General features: G+C 40.2%; 1 protein-coding gene across 1 annotated transcript in view; it reads right to left on the minus strand.

Moving 5' to 3' along the window:
* Positions 1–17,016, minus strand: part of CRISPLD1 (cysteine rich secretory protein LCCL domain containing 1) — a 98,022-nt gene that overhangs the window by 48,690 nt on the left and 32,316 nt on the right. The window contains exons 3-4 of the mRNA XM_044293229.1: positions 4,849–4,967; positions 4,631–4,763 (exon numbers count right to left, since the gene is read on the minus strand). Of these exons, the coding sequence (XP_044149164.1) occupies positions 4,631–4,763; positions 4,849–4,967 (252 nt within the window). The remainder of the gene's footprint in view (positions 1–4,630; positions 4,764–4,848; positions 4,968–17,016) is intronic.

Genomic DNA, 17,016 nt, shown 5'->3' on the forward strand with positions numbered 1-17,016 from the left:
ATCAATAATATGATATATAAATAATATAATAAAAAAATGTTGTCTGCATAGTCGTCTTGGAACCCATGCGAAAGTTCATGTTAACTCATCTTAAACTGAAGCTTTGTCTCTGATTACAATTAACTTATACATTATACAGTACATGGAATTGCTCTTTTTAACCACAGAATCATCTAAATAGTATTCCATAGGGCAGGTGGAAATAAAAAAATATGGCTGCCCTTCTCCTGAAGACCTGGAAGCAGCTTACAGTTGAGTAAATAAATGCATGAATAAAACTTTTACAGACATTTACACCTGCTTTTTGGATTATCCTTGTCCTTATTTAATGGCTATGGACAACTTCTGAATCATTATTATTAGTTATCAATTTACATGTATTTGGGGCCAAAAGAAAAAGTTTTTGCAATTGATTTATAAAAAATAAAATCAAAATTGTTCACTGTTGGCTACTGCAGTTTCTATGTTTCACAGTACATAGCAGCCGCAAAAGGCCACCTCGTGACTGCTTGCTCAACAGACCCTCTCTGACCTCTTCTGAATGATATTCTAAGCTGCTTAAAAAAAAAACGAAGGAAAAAAAAATTATGGAACCTATTGCAAATATGTCTCCTAATTATTATAGTCATGATCTTTACATTTTGAAACCTTTGAAAACTGATCAATCCTCCCTTACACTACTGAATAAAACTTCCTCTGATACCTTCAGCATTGTGTCTGCATAGAAAGTCAATCATTCGGACATGAAGAAAAGTATGACCCATATCGTGAATGCATCTTTTATTCAGGTACTGGAGTGGTATTAGGCTTTCTCTGCACCACTTAAAGGGCTTATCCAACCCTTATAATGACTGTCCTAATGCCCAGGACCCTCATATAGGTTATACTTACCCACCTCCCCGGCACCTGCGTCACTCCTGCTCCCCGCATGGCCACCACTGTATCACCCCATCACGTCAAAACATCAGGTGACGGGCGGCGAATAGCAGGCCGCTACGGGGATGACCCTCCCTAACATCACAGGTGACGCAGCAGTGGCCATGCGGGCATCAGGAGCAATGCGGGTGCCGAGGAGAGAGGTAGTATAACCTATATGAGGGCTCGGGAATTAGGGGGGGGTCATTATAGGGGTTGGATAACCCCTTTAAGCTATTGCATCTTGTACTGTCAATAATTTTAGAAGAGGACCTGACAGCTCTTCTGATGTGTCTTAGTTCATACAGATGTGTACATCTTTACCTAGTTTGAATTTAGTTAAGCACTCTAGTTTCTTATTAAACATATTCAACACCATGGCCTAATATTCTAATGCTGTGTAATAGACATTGCAAACTTAGAACCTGCAGTCAAAAAATGTTGATTGTGTCTTTTGGGATGACATGTAACCCAGTAGCACATTACCATATATGTCACCAGTGATAAAGGGAAGGGTGTGTATGGGAGGTAGGAATGAACAAACAATTGCACTTGATCAATTATATGAAAACCACCAATAACTACTATACTTACCTATCGCAAATTACCTTGTGGCCCTACCCCACAATTCAGAGTTTCCCTTGCCAAACTTTTGGCTGAGGGTATGTCTCTAGGAGTTTTGAATGAAGAAATGAGAGACTTTTTACTAGTCCCTCATCCAATTGTCCCTATATTCCACTCACTGCCCAAAGCCCACAAGGAGGTATTCACCCCTCCCATGAGACCTATAGTTGCAGGTATAGGCTCTTTGAATAAAAGACTAGGTCAGTGGGTGGATCAGATCTTGCATCCTATAGTACTACAGGCCCAAGGTTATCTCCGTGATAGCAAGCATGTTTTGCAGTCTTTTCAGGGCATTCAGTGGAAATCCAGTTATTATTGGGTAACTTGTGATGTTGCCTCTCTGTATTCCAGCATACCACATGAATCGGCACTACAGGCTCCGTCGCATCACCTGAACAGTTACAGTTCTTACAATAATGAGCTAAAACTGTTTACTTTGTCCTCAGTTGATTGTTTGCTGAAACACAATTATTTTGTTTTTGATAAAGAGTTCTTCTTACAGGTGCAAGGCGCATCTATGGGGGACAAATTCACACCTTCTTTAGTCAACCTTTTTGTGGCGTGGTGGGAGGAGTCTTATAGTTTTTCTGAAGATACTCCCTTATCACCACACCTAATATGGTATGGCAGATTTATAGATCACCTCCTCATTATATGGGGGGTTGCCAAGAAGACATCATTTATTTTGAAACCTTTATCAATAACAACGATCGTAACTTAAGTTTCACTTTAAATTATGAATACAACGAATATACATTTTTTGTATTTGCCGCTTACTGCATATAATCATGATATTGTTTCTGCCTCTTACAATAAACCCACTGCGGGTAATTCTTACTACATGCAAAATCTTGTCATCCGCTACACATTATTAAAAATATTCCGAAGGGCGAGTTTATAAGGTCTAGACGTAACTGTTCAGATGATGCGACTTTTCAGAGTGAATGCCAAATAATCTCTAGTCATTTTTTAGCAAGAGACTATCCCACCTGGTCATTGGATCGAGGCGTTGAATATGCCTCCCGAGCTAGGAGGAGGCACTTATTGGCTTCATCTTCTAGGAGTACACATATGAGCCAACCCAAGAAGAAAGGTATTTTTTTTTACAGTGTATAGCTTGGAGTACAGACAGGTTGTCAACATCATAAATAAATATATTCCCATACTGTACCAAGATGATATTTTTTTCAAGAATTTTACAGGGGGGTAGTAAATGTGTTGCTAAAAGGGCCTCTACTGTAGGTTTTATACTTTCCCCTCGCATGTTCCCCTCTGAAAAAACATCATCCCTCATCTGCTGCACCTCTTGGATGCACTACTAATACCTTAATAACGATGATTCGGAAATATTTATCCGACGCAAACTATGAAAAAACATTGAATGCCTCTGCGGTTTCTCAACATTTTTTGGATGTCCACGGAGGTGATTTATCTTTTTTCACCTTCTGCGGAATTGAAAGTGTATTTAAACCATACAAAGGGGGCGATCGCAGGAAAATGTTATTGGCAAGGGAAACCTTTTGGATTTTTATGCTCGAGATTAGATTTCCAACAGGTTTAAATAGGAGACAGGATGTTATTTACTATCATTGATGTTGGAAATTATACATATATTAATTTACCATCTTTATTTCTAGTATTTTTTCAGTGGTGTTGATAATGCATCCTATGTGTGTCTGAACAGTGTTCTATTCACTTGTGCTGATGAATTGTTGAAGCACATTCCATCCACAGATGCCCGTTATCCTGAAGCTAATTTAACACCAGGTTTACTCCCACCTGTTGATTAGAGATGTCGCGAACAAAAAAAATTCTGTTCGCGAACGGCGAACGCGAGTTTCCGCAAATGTTTGCGAACGCATTGCGATTACAACTTAGAAGATCTGAGTTCCTAATGGTTGTATTGCTAGAATTGACAACGAATATAGCACTATATTCTCAATCTTCGTTATATTCTATCAATATAACCATTAGCTGTAAGTTGCAATCGCAATGCGATTAATATAACCTGTATTAATCGCATTGCGATTACAACTTTGTGACACTGCAGCTTCAGAATTAATCTAAGATGGATGCTGTCCTTGCTTTTTGATAGGCGGTGGGAGGGTCTGGGAGGGAGGGTCTGCTGCTGATTGGCTGGAATGTGTCTGCTGACTGTGAGGTACAGGGTCAAAGAATGCTCAATGATGACGTATAGGAGGCGGACTGAACATCGCATATGTTTGCCCGCAGCGGCGAGCGCAAACAAGCTATGTTCGCCAGGAACTATTCGCCGTGGAATAGTTCGGGACATCTCTACTGTTGATGACGTGTCTTCTCTTGATAGGTAAATCTAATTCTAACATGTATTTTAACTCCAGTTTTTCATGATCATGCCATTTTTTGGATAAAGGGCCTGGGTGCCCGAACGCGTCAAGAAGGTTATGTTTTTTATTGTTTGAGTGTTTTTTCTTCCAATAAAGTGACCAGTTTAGAATACTGCAGTGCTGTTTTTTTCTCTCACTTGGATTCAAGAATAATATATATTTATAGTAAATGAGCGCCCATTAACTTGCTACATCATTGACCAGCAGTTCTTACAGGCCATTTATCTATATGCATAAAAGGAAGCTCATTACAGCCTTAGGATGTGACCGCATGTCAAGAACGGCTCAGACATGCAAGCCACAGAGATATTTAATTAACTCATTAGAAACTGTTTATTTAGGGTTCATTGTTCATGGCTGAGTGGTAGCCTGCAAAACCACATGTCTGTTAACAGCTAAAACGAAATAAACAGTTTCTAATGAGTTAATTGAATCACACTATGGCATATTGCCCTTGCATGGGCGAGCAGGTCTTGCCACTCTTGGCCATGCCATGTTGTGGTATGGGCACACACCACTGACAAGGACAAAGGATAGGTCATCAGTGTATAGAACCCTGAAAAAGTTTTTGGGATATCATCCAAAGAAAACCCTCTTTATACAGCATTTTTTCAACTTTGTTACTGTGTACTAGTAATAATATACAGTGAATGGGCATTAAATGTGCTCCAAGTTCAAAGATTCTCTATGTAAGTTACATTAATCGTGCTTGATATAAAACATACCTGTGTATAATGAGTACATACAGGGCCGGAACACCTGAATGGACAGTAAGGGTTACACTCTTGTGGATATGGAAACGTGTAATCTCTGACTTCATCATACCATGCCTGGACGTGGTAAGTGGGTGGTCTGTATCTTTTAAGGAAGTACAGAAAAGGTCTTACTTTTCAACATAATTAAATTAAGTCTTTTTCTAAAAACTGAGGGATACTTGTCTTACCTTCCCCAATGGGCACCCAAATTCTGTCCAATTGACGGAAGCAAATTTGCAGGACCATGTTCCCATAGACAAGTTGTGGCCCACGCTTCAGCAGATCTTTCCAGTTCTACATCCCATATCTTGGGGGGGGGAGAAAAAAAAAAGCTTGGTTACTTTTGAAAATAAATATAAGACAGATATTGTGCAGAAATTATCCATGAAAGACAAAGGGGGGAATTTATCATAGACCAGCACTTTACGCCAATCTATGATATCCCTGTGAACTGCTGAAAAGCTGAGCCTAATTTATGATGTGGAGTAAACCTTCAGTCTGTGTGCCGGAATTGAAATCTATGCCAGCCTCTAGCTGGAGTATATTTCAGTTTTCTTTTACACCAGAAAACTGGTGTAAAAGAAGATAAATATGCCAGTTGTTCTGGCCCCACCCCCTTTTCACAAAAGTGACAGGGACGACTGATCACATTGGGCATGCGGTGACATCATCAGCAATGACATCACCATGCACACCCTGCGTGATCACATGGTGAGGTCATCACACTCGCCGCAGGTCCTTTGGTAGGTTTTCTTCAATCAAGATTGAAACAGATGGCCTTTCCGAAATGAAATGGATGAGGTGAGTATAATTTATTTTTACTTTCAGCCACCATTTTAGGAAAAATTGATTCGCCTTTGTGGAGAATCAAATTTTTCCTGAAATTCAGATCGAAGTCCACTTTGAATACTTCAGTTCGCTCAACATTATTGATGATTATGGCTCACAACTAATGAAAACCCAAAAGTCAGTAGCTCTGAAAATTAGAATATTGTAAAAAAGTTCAATTTTGTAGACTCATGGCGTCACACTCTAATAACACAAAACACCTGCAAAGGTTTCCTAAATGGTCCCTCAGTCTGGTTCACTAGGCTATACAATGATGGGGAAGACTGCTGATTTGACAGTCATTGACATCCTCCAAAAGGAGGGTAAGCCACAAAATGTAATTGCTAATTAAGCTATCTGTTCACAGAGTGCTGTATCCAAGCATATTAAAGGAATAGTTGAGTGGAAGGAAAAAGTGTGGTTGAAAAAGGTGCACAAGCAACAAGGATAACCACAGCCTTGGAAGGATTATTAAGAAAAAAGAATTTAAGAATTTGGGGGATATTGACAAGGAGTGGACTCTGGCTGAAGTCAGTGCTTCAAGGGCCACCACACACAGACATATCCAGGACATGGTGTATAACTATCACATTCCTTGGTCAAGTTTCTCATGACCCAAAGACATCTTACATGGGCTAAGGAGAAAAAGGGCTGAACTGTTGCTCAGTGGTCCAAAGTCCTGTTTTCAGATGAAAGCAAATTTTTCATTTCATTTAAAAATCAAGGTCCCAGGGTCTGGAGGAAGAGTGGCGAGGCACATAATCCTAGTTGTTTAAGGTCCAGTGTGGAGCCATGTCATCTGCTGGTGTTGGGCCACTGTGCTATACCAAGTCCAAAGTCAGTGCAGCCATCTACCAGAAAACTTTAGAGCACTTCATGTTTTCCTCTGCAGACAAGCTTTATGGAGATGCAAATTTCATTTTTCAGCAGGACCTGGCACCTGCCCACACTGCCAAAAGTACCAATACCTAGTTTAATAACCACAGTATCACTGTACTTGATTGACCAGCAAACTCGCCTCTGATCTAAAACGCATAGAGAATCTAAGGGGTATTGTCAAGAGGAGGATGAGAGACACCAGACCCAACAATGCAGACGAGCTGATGACCACTATCAAAGCAACCTGGGCTTCAATAACATCTCAGCAGTGCCACAGGCTGATCGCCTCCATGCCACGCTGCATTGATGCAGTAATTTATGTAAAAGGAGCCCTGACCAAGTATTGACTGCATATACTGTACATACTTTTAAGTAGGCCAACATTTTTATATACATATTTTTTTTTTATTGGTCTTATAGAATATTCTAATTTTTGGAGATACTGACTTTTGGGTTTTCATTAGCTATAACTTACCCAACAGTTAAAGAAATACATGCTTGAAATAGATCACTCTGTGTGTAATGAATCTAGATAATACAGTTTCACTGTATATGAAATGATTACTGATGCCCCTGTATATATTGCAACATTTTTTAGGATGTATTTTTTACTAAATTGAGTCTAGCGGGGGGGAAAAAAAAAACATTTGTCCATGAGTTATGGGGCTTTACTTGACCCAAAAATTTCAATTACCAATGTGCTATAACTTTTTTCCAACTAGGCATCACTGTTATGGGCCTTCAGAGTTTGTATAGGAAATGCTGCAAATATGGACGATCTTTGGTATATACCCAATGAATGATTCCCTATAAATGCATTCAGCTTTTGTGCCAGGAGCTTTCATGCTACATATACTCAATATACTCAATACATATACACAATAGTTTAAATAGAAGTGTGAAAGGAGTATAACAAATAGCTGAAACTTGACAGAATAGAAGACCTCAATAACATAAAGCCCCATGTTTATATACATATTAACGCCTGAAATAGGGTATCACAATGAATCGCTAATGTAAGGACCAGAAGCCTCTAGTATACAAACTGCTCCTAATGGTATCTACTGTGCAAACATTATACAAAACTATCTTCTAGTGGGCTCCAAAATTAGAAACTGCCCGACTGTCTTGATTGGCAATGTCACCACCTTAAGCATTACAAGAGGGAAAGAGAAAAGGGAAAAAACTGTCTGTATAGAAAGGGTATAACAGAACTGAGGAGTGTTACTACAGTAGACTTCACTTTTACATCCATCTTTCATCCATTACAATATAAAAATATCGGTATGACCACACAGTTACTGGTACAGCAGGTGATTTGTTTGACAAAGCCTTCAGACTAAAGATTGGTGGTCATCAGAGACTTTACCAAAAGCAATGGATCTACAGAGTAAGGCCTCTTTTACACGACCGTTTTTTTTTCCATCTACGGAAAAAAACCCGGAATGTACTCTGTATGCATTCCGTTTCCGTATTTCCGTACCGTTGAAAGATAGAACATGTCCTATTATTGCCCGCAAATTACGTTCCGTGGCTCCATTTAAGTTAATTGGTCCGCAAAAAAAGGAACACATACGGAAATGCATCCGTATGTCTTCCATATCTGTTCCATTTTTGCGGAACCATCTATTGAAAATGTTATGCCCAGGCCAATTTTTTCTATGTAATTACTGTATACTATATATGCCAATACGGAAAAACGGAACAGAAACGGAAACAAAAAAACGGAACGGATCCGTGAAAAATGGACTGCAAAACACTGAAAAGCCATATGGTCGTGTGAAAGAGGCCTAAAGGGGAATCTGTTACCCGAAAATTCATTGTTAAACAAGGCACAATGTCTTGTAGGACTCAACTGAATGTAATGATACTTTTACTGCAGAGTGAAAGGTATTTTTAATCCACATGCAAATGAGCAGTTAAGTGCACCAAGGGTCGGGCCAAGCCACTCACTGCACCTTTGCTCTTCCTGCTTCCTTTGTCAGGCCCCACCACCTACAGTCATGTGAAAAAATTAGGACACCCTTTGAAAGCATGTGGTTTTTTGTAACATTTTTAATAAAAGGTTATTTCATCTCCGTTTCAACAATACAGAGAGATTAAAGTAATCCAACTAAACCAAGAAAACTGAAGAAAAGTCTTTTCAAGATCTTCTGTAAATGTCATTCTACAAAAATGCCTATTCTAACTGAGGAAAAAGATAGGACACCCTCACATGTATTCCCTCTTAAATTGGCTCAGATCTTACACAGGTATATCACACCAGGTGCACATAATTAGTAGATCGTTACTCTGCATGTTGAATGAGGCTTGCCCTATTTAAACCTCAGACATTTAGTTTGGTGTGCTCCTGACTGTTGAAGTGAGAGTGAGCACCATGGTGAGAGCAAAAGAGCTGTCAGAGGACTTCAGAAAAAAGATTGTAGCAGCCTATGAGTCTGGGAAGGGATTTAAAAAGATCTCAAAAGATTTTGAAATCAGCCATTCCACTGTCCGGAAGATAGTCTACAAGTGGAGGGCTTTCAAAACAACTGCCAACATGCCCAGGACTGGTCGCCCCAGCAAGTTCACCCCAAGAGCAGACCGCAAGATGCTAAAAGAGGTCTCCAAAAACCCTAAAGTGTCATCTCGAGAACTACAGCAGGCTCTGGCTACTGTTGATGTAGAAGTACATGCCTCTACAATCAGAAAGAGACTGTACAAGTTTAACTTGCATGGGAGGTGTGCAAGGAGGAAACCTTTGCTTTCCAAGAGAAACATCGAGGCCAGACTGACATTTGCCAGAGATAAAGTTGACAAAGACCAGGACTTCTGGAATAATGTTCTTTGGACAGATGAGTCCAAAATGGAATTATTTGGACACAACAGCAGAGGACATGTTTGGCGTAAACCAAACACAGCATTCCAAGAAAAGAACCTCATACCAACTGTGAAGCATGGAGGTGGAAGTGTCATGGTTTGGGGCTGCTTTGCTGCAGCAGGACCTGGTCAGCTCACCATCATAGAATCCACGATGAATTCTACTGTGTATCAGAAGGTGTTTGAAGAACATGTGAGACCATCAGTTAGAAAATTAAAGCTGAAGCGGAACTGGACCATGCAACATGACAATGACCCAAAACATACTAGTAAATCAACCAAAGATTGGCTGAAAAAGAAGAAATGGAGAGTCCTGGAATGGCCAAGTCAAAGTCCAGATTTGAATCCCATTGAGATGCTGTGGGGTGACTTGAAAAGGGCTGTACGTGCAAGAAACCCCTCAAACATCTCACAGCTGAAAAAGTTCTGCATTGAGGAGTGGGGTAAAATTTCCTCAGACCGATGTCGAAGACTGGTAGATGGCTACAAGAACCGTCTCACTGCAGTTATTTCAGCCAAAGGAGGTAACACTCGCTATTAGGGGCAAGGGTGTCCTATCTTTTTCCTCAGTTAGAATAGGCATTTTTGTAGAATGACATTTACAGAAGATCTTGAAAAGACTTTTCTTCAGTTTTCTTTGTTTAGTTGGATTACTTTAATCTCTCTGTATTGTTGAAACGGAGATGAAATAACCTTTTATTAAAAATGTTACAAAAAACCACATGCTTTCAAAGGGTGTCCTAATTTTTTCACATGACTGTATATGAGTGACAGGGCCAGGAGAGATGACTATGTGACTATGCAGGAACTTTCCATAACAAAATATCTCTTTTTAACCCCTTCCCGACATCCACCATACAGGTTTCATACAGCAGGCACCCGTGGCTAATGACCGCAATTGGCGGTAACGCCCACTGCGGACATTTAACCCCTCAGATGCCAGGGTCTTATGTGACCACAGTATCTAACAGAGCTAAAACAGCATCTGACAGAGCTAAAAATTGGAAGCACGGAGATCAGGGAAAGCAATCTGTTCTAATAATGAGCCTGAACCTGTACCAGGCTCATTATTAGTATATCTCAGTTCAGGCCACTAGGTGACAGCACTGAACTGTGACAGTGATTGCAGTACAGAATAATGGACCATTTTCCATTATTCTGCACAAGTTGCAACTGATGATTGCAAGTTGTGGTCCAGTTGGGGACCTAACAAAAAGTAAATAATGGCAGGTTTGCAGTTTTTCCATCACTTCCATCCATCACATATCGCCAAAAAATGTTGTGATTGAGTGATCAAACAGTCATACACAACCCAAAATGGCATTATAAAAAACAACTGATCGTCCTGCAAAAAGTGAGTCCCCACACATCTCCCAATAAAAAAAAGTTACGGGGTTCAGAATAGCGATGAAAATAATTTTTTTCCAAAGTTTTTATTTTTTTTCAGTATTTAAAACACAAGAAAAACTATACACACAAGTAAGGTTTACTGCATAATGAACACCGTAAAAAAATAGTTTTTTTTTTTGTTCCCAATTCCGCCCCCACTTGGAATTTTTTTCCCGCTTCCCGACACATCCTATGTAATATTAAATTGTGGCATTAGAAAGTTCAACTTCTCCTGCAAAAACCAAGCCCTCATATGGCTATGTGATGGGAAAAATAAAACAATTATAGCTCTGGGAAGGCAGGGAGCAAAAAACAAAAAACAGCAAAATGGAAAATTGCCACGTCGGGAAAGAGTTAATTTACCAGAACATTTGCTTTTTGAAAAAAGTAAGATGCTTGGACAAGGCATCCCGTTATTATTAATTATGCATCTAGAGGCAGCATCTCAAAAAGTATACTCTCTTTGTTCTTTCACCATGGTATTTTGCTTATGTAATTTCCCGCTCGTTGATATTTCCCCCCCTCCCCCCTAATCCAGGAAGAGGTTTTATATTTTGTTTTATACTTATTTTGGCCCTTGTTCCTTACACCAGACCTGTCCCTTTGGCCTCTGAGAAACTTTTCTCACCTCTTCAGCAGTTTCTCTAACTTGAGAAAGTATCTGTCCACTGTTAACTTGCATTAAATGGAAGGTGCAAAAACAAGGGTTCTGGTTTGGTAGCACGTTAACAGCTTGGCTTGCACTTGCTGTCTTCTTACAGATTGCCAAATCATATATCTATTAGACATGCAGGAAAAAAACTAAATCTATTGTCCATTTATAGGGCAAACCATTGATGATTGGGCTGAAATCTATCACATACTGTATTTTACAGGGGTTTTCAAAGTTTTTTTTTTTTTTTTTTTTACTGATGACTTATCCTTTTCTCAGCTTTTCCTAGGCCATGTGACGTCACGTTCATTAGTCACATGGCCTAGGTGCAGCTCATCCCCATTGAAGTGCATGGGGCTGAGCGGCTATACAATGTACTGCGCTGTGCCTGGTGAGCTGAGCGAAGGCTGCGGCACTACTGCAACCTTTTAACAAAAAGTTTGACTACATGGTAGGAATGTTGGGTTCTGTATGCAGATTTAGGACTCTTGCATACAAACGTATTTTCATTCCGTTTCATTTTTTTCCACGGACCGTATACGGAGCAATTCATTTCAATGGGTCCGCAAAAAAAACCCAGAAAGTACTTTGTGTGCATTCCGTTTGCGTATTTCCATTCTGCAAAAAAAAAGGACCTGTCCTATTTTTGCCCGCATTACGGACAAGGATAGTACTGTTCTATAAGGGGCTAGCTGTTTCAATCTGCAAAATACGGAATGCACACGAATGTCATCCGCGTTTTTTGCAGATCGCTAAATATATACGGTCGTGTGCAATATTCTCACATTTTTGAGGTCCAGAATTTTACTAAAAAGGCGGAAAAGATCCCAGCAGAGGTAATAGGTAGAGTCTTCACAGGAAGGGTTTACTTCTTGCCTCTACATGAATCCCATTGTATCATATAAAAAAAATTATGGCTATGGAAACAAGCACCAATCTTAAAATATCTTGTTTTCACGCTGACTGCATTGAATAACGTCTCCTTGTAATGAAAATTGTAGTCAACAACCATTTCCAATATCATTTTAAAAAGCTATGATTTCCAAAAAGACTTTCGTTTTCATACATTGGTTCCATTATACACCGTGCATATCTGTCATGCGCTTTTTCTGATGTATATATAGGACATATGGAAAAAATGTGAACATTTCCTTTAAGTATTTCTCAAAACGTCATCCGTTGTTATGAAAATGTTTCTCAAGGTTTTACTGATTGTGCGAGACTAAGACATACTCTGTACTGTACTACTATAATGTACTATTTCTATCCGAACTATGTCATAACATATATTTTCCCTATTTATTTGATGTTGGTTGGTGCAGGCCACGAATTTGCAGTGTCCTCCAGCTATAGAACTGACTCAACTGCCCTCCCCCAGGCCTCACTGATTGGACAGAGTCAGACACACCCGCTACTGGTAACACCCAGCAGTACCTTAACCCCTTAAGGACCGGGCTCATTTTCACCTTAAGGACCAGGCCATTTTTTGCAAATCTGACCAGTGTCACTTTAAGTGGTGATAACTTTAAAACGCTTTGACTTATCCAGGCCATTCTGAGATTGTTTTTTCGTCACATATTGTACTTCATGATACTAGTAAAAAAAAGTCAAAAAAATTAATTTTTTTGCATAATAAAATACCTAATTTACCAAAAATTTGGAAAAATTAGCAAATTTCAAAGTTTCAGTTTCTCTACTTCTGTAATACATAGTAATACCCCAAAAAATTGTGATGACTTAACATTCCCCATATGTCTACTTCATGTTTGAATTATTTTGGGAATGATATTTTATTTTTTGGGGATGTTACAAGGCTTAGAAGTTTAGAAGCAAATCTTGAAATTTTTCAGAAATTTACAAAAACCCAATTTTTAGGGACCACTACAGCTCTGAAGTCACTTTGCGAGGCTTACATAATAGAAACCGCCCAAAAATGACCCCATTCTATAAACTACACCCCTCAAGGTATTCAAAACTGATTTTACAAACTCCGTTAACCCTTTAGGTGTTGCACAAGAGTTATTGGCAAATGGGGATGAAATTTGAGAGTTTCATTTTTTTGCCTAATTTTCCATTTTAACCCATTTTTTCCACTAACAAAGCAAGGGTTAACAGCCAAACAAGACTGTATCTTTATTGCCCTGACTCTGCTGTTTACAGAAACACCCCATATGTGGCCATAAACTACTGTACGGCCACACAGCGGGGCGTAGAGTGAAAGGTGCGCCGTATGGTTTTTGGAAGCCAGATTTTGCTGGACAGTTTTTTTGACACCATGTCCCATTTGAAGCCCCCTGATGCACCCCTAGAGTAGAAACTCCATAAAAGTGACCCCATCTAAGAAACTACACCCCTCAAGGTATTCAAAACTGATTTTACAAACTCCGTTAACCCTTTAGGTGTTGCACAAGAGTTATTGGCAAATGGGGATGAAATTTGAGAATTTCATTTTTTTGCCTAATTTTCCATTTTAACCCATTTTTTCCACTAACAAAGCAAGGGTTAACAGCCAAACAAGACTGTATCTTTATTGCCCTGACTCTACTGTTTACAGAAACACCCCATATGTGGCCATAAACTACTGTACGGCCACACAGCGGGGCGTAGAGTGAAAGGTGCGCCGTTTGGTTTTTGGAAGCCAGATTGTGCTGGACAGTTTTTTTGACACCATGTCCCATTTGAAGCCCCCCTGATGCACCCCTAGAGTAGAAACTCCATAAAAGTGACCCCATCTAAGAAACTACACCCCTCAAGGTATTCAAAACTGATTTTACAAACTTTGTTAACCCTTTAGGTGTTGCACAAGATTCAATGGAAAATAGAGATACAATTTCAAAATTTCACTTTTTTGGCAGATTTTCCATTTTAATATTTTTTTTCCAGTAACAAAGCAAGGGTTAACAGCCAAACAAAACTCATTATTTATGGCCCTGATTCTGTAGTTTACAGAAACACCCCATATGTGGTCGTAAACTACTGTACGGGCACACGGCAGGGCGCAGAAGGAAAGGAATGCCATACGGTTTTTGGAAGGCAGATTTTGCTGGACTGGTTTTTTGACACCATGTCCCATTTGGAGCCCCCCTGATGCCCCCCTAGAGTAGAAACTCCATAAAAGTGACCCCATCTAAGAAACTACACCCCTCAAGGTATTCAAAACTGATTTTACAAACTTTGTTAACCCTTTAGGTGTTGCACAAGATTCAATGGAAAATAGAGATACAATTTCAAAATTTCACTTTTTTGGCAGATTTTCCATTTTAATATTTTTTTTCCTGTAACAAAGCAAGGGTTAACAGCCAAACAAAACTCATTATTTATGGCCCTGATTCTGTAGTTTACAGAAACACCCCATATGTGGTCCTAAACTACTGTACGGGCACACGGCAGGGTGCAGAAGAAAAGGAATGCCATACGGTTTTTGGAAGGCAGATTTTGCTGGACTGGTTTTTTGACACCATGTCCCATTTGAAGCCCCCCTGATGCACCCCTAGAGTAGAAACTCCAAAAAAAGTGACCCCATTTTAGAAAGTACGGAATAGGGTGGCAGTATTGTTGGTACTAGTTTAGGGTACATATGATTTTTGGTTGCTCTATATTACACTTTTTGTGCGGCAAGGTAACAAGAAATAGCTTTTTTGGCATGTTTTTTTTTTTTGTTATTTACAACATTCATCTGACAGGTTAGATCACGTGGTAATTTTATAGAGCAGGTTGTCACGGACGCGGCGATACCTAATATGTATACAATTTTTTTTATTTATGTAAGTTTTATACAATAACTTCATTTTGAAAACCAAAAAATTGTTTAGTGTCTCCATAGTCTAAGAGCCATAGTTTTTTCAGTTTTTGGGTGATTATCTTGAGTAGGGTCTAATTTTTTGCGGGGTGAGATGACAGTTTGATTGGCACTATTTTGGGGTGCATATGACTTTTTGATCGCTTGCTATTACACTTTTTGTGACGTAAGATGGCAAAAAATTGCTTTTTTTACACAGTTTTTTTTTTTTTTTTTTACGGTGGTCACCTGAGGGGTTAGGTCATGTGATATTTATATAGAGCCGGTCGATACGGACGCGGCGATACCTAATATGTATACTTTATTTTTATTTATGTACATTTTACACAATGATTTTATTTTTGAAACCAAAAAAAATCATGTTTTAGTGTTTCCATAGTCTAAGAGCCATAGTTTTTTCAGTTTTTGGGCGATTATCTTGAGTAGGGTCTCATTTTTTGCGGGATGAGATGACGGTTTGATTGGTACTATTTTGGCGTACATGCGACTTTTTTGATCACTTTTATTACCTTTTTTGGGAAGTAAGGTGGGCAAAATTTCAATTTTCTCATAGTTTTTATTTTTTTATTTTTATGGCGTTCACTGTGCGGGGAAAGTAACATGACCATTTTATAGATCAGGTCGTTACGGACGCGGCGATACCTAATATGTGTAGTGTATTTTATTTTTTTAATTTTTATTCAGTGATAAATGTTTTTTTTTTTTATCTTAACTTTTTTCACTTTTTATTTGATTTTTTTGACCCAGACCCACTTGGTTCTTGAAGATCCAGTGGGTCTGATGTCTGTAAAATACAGAACAGAACCTATATTGGTTTCTGCACTGTATTTTACTTACACTGAACAGGTCTATGCTTTCAGCACAGATCTGTTCAGCACCATGGACAGCAGGACGCCTGATCAGGCGTCCTGTTGCCATGGGAACCTTCCCCGTCTGCTCAGTTATGGTCAGAACTTCGCAGACGGGGAAGGGTAAGGACGGGGTTCTGGGGGGGCTGTCTGGGGGCTCTCTCCTTCTCCCATCGGGGGGCTGCAAAGGCACAGCAGCCCCCCGATCGGAGAGGGAGGGAGCTCCCTCTTACTGTTAACCTTTTCCATACAGCGGTCCGTACGGACCGCTGTATGGAAAGGGTTAAACGGCTGACATCGCATCAACGATGTCAGCCGTTTATACCAGGGTGCCAGCAATGTACTGGCACCCTGGTATACCCACTGTACACCAACGATTATGCAATGGGAGGCGGGCGGGGGATCGCGATCCCGCCTGCCGCACCGCCCGCCTCCCGCAATGCCCCCACTGCATGCGACACCCCCCCTGCACCACCCGCCGCCATCAAATCGTGCAGGGGTGCAGGGGGGGGTTAACAATATTGATTTCGGGCACTCTGAAGTTTCTGATCCCCGCGGTCAGGGACCGCGGGGATCAGAAACGGCAAAAAGCGCAGCAAACCGCAGGTCTGAAGTGACCTGCGGTTTTCTGCGATCGCCGATACGGGGGGGTCAAATGACCCCCCCCTGCGTTGTTACGGGATGCCGGCTGAATGATTTCAGCCGAAATCCCGTTCCGATTAACCCCAGCGGCGCCGGAATTAAGATTTTAAGTTAGGACGTACCGGTACGCCCTTGGTCCTTAAGGACTCGGGAAATAGGGCGTACCGGTACGCCCTATGTCCTTAAGGGGTTAAGGCTGGTTTCACACGGGCGTTGCGGATTGGGGTTCAGAGTGCGTTCAGTGAAACTCACACTATTTTGCAAGCAAGTTCATTCAGTTTTGTCTGCGATTGCGTTTAGTTGTTCAGTTTCTTCCATGTGGGTGCAATGCGTTTTGATGCGTTTTTCACGCACATGATAAAAACGGAATGTTTACAAACAACATCTCTTAGCAACCATCAGTGAAAAACACATCGCACCCACACTTGCTTGCGGATGCAATGCATTTTTCACGCAGCCC

Source organism: Bufo gargarizans, chromosome 5 (genome assembly GCF_014858855.1).
Source record: "Bufo gargarizans isolate SCDJY-AF-19 chromosome 5, ASM1485885v1, whole genome shotgun sequence".
Lineage (NCBI taxonomy): Eukaryota > Metazoa > Chordata > Amphibia > Anura > Bufonidae > Bufo > Bufo gargarizans.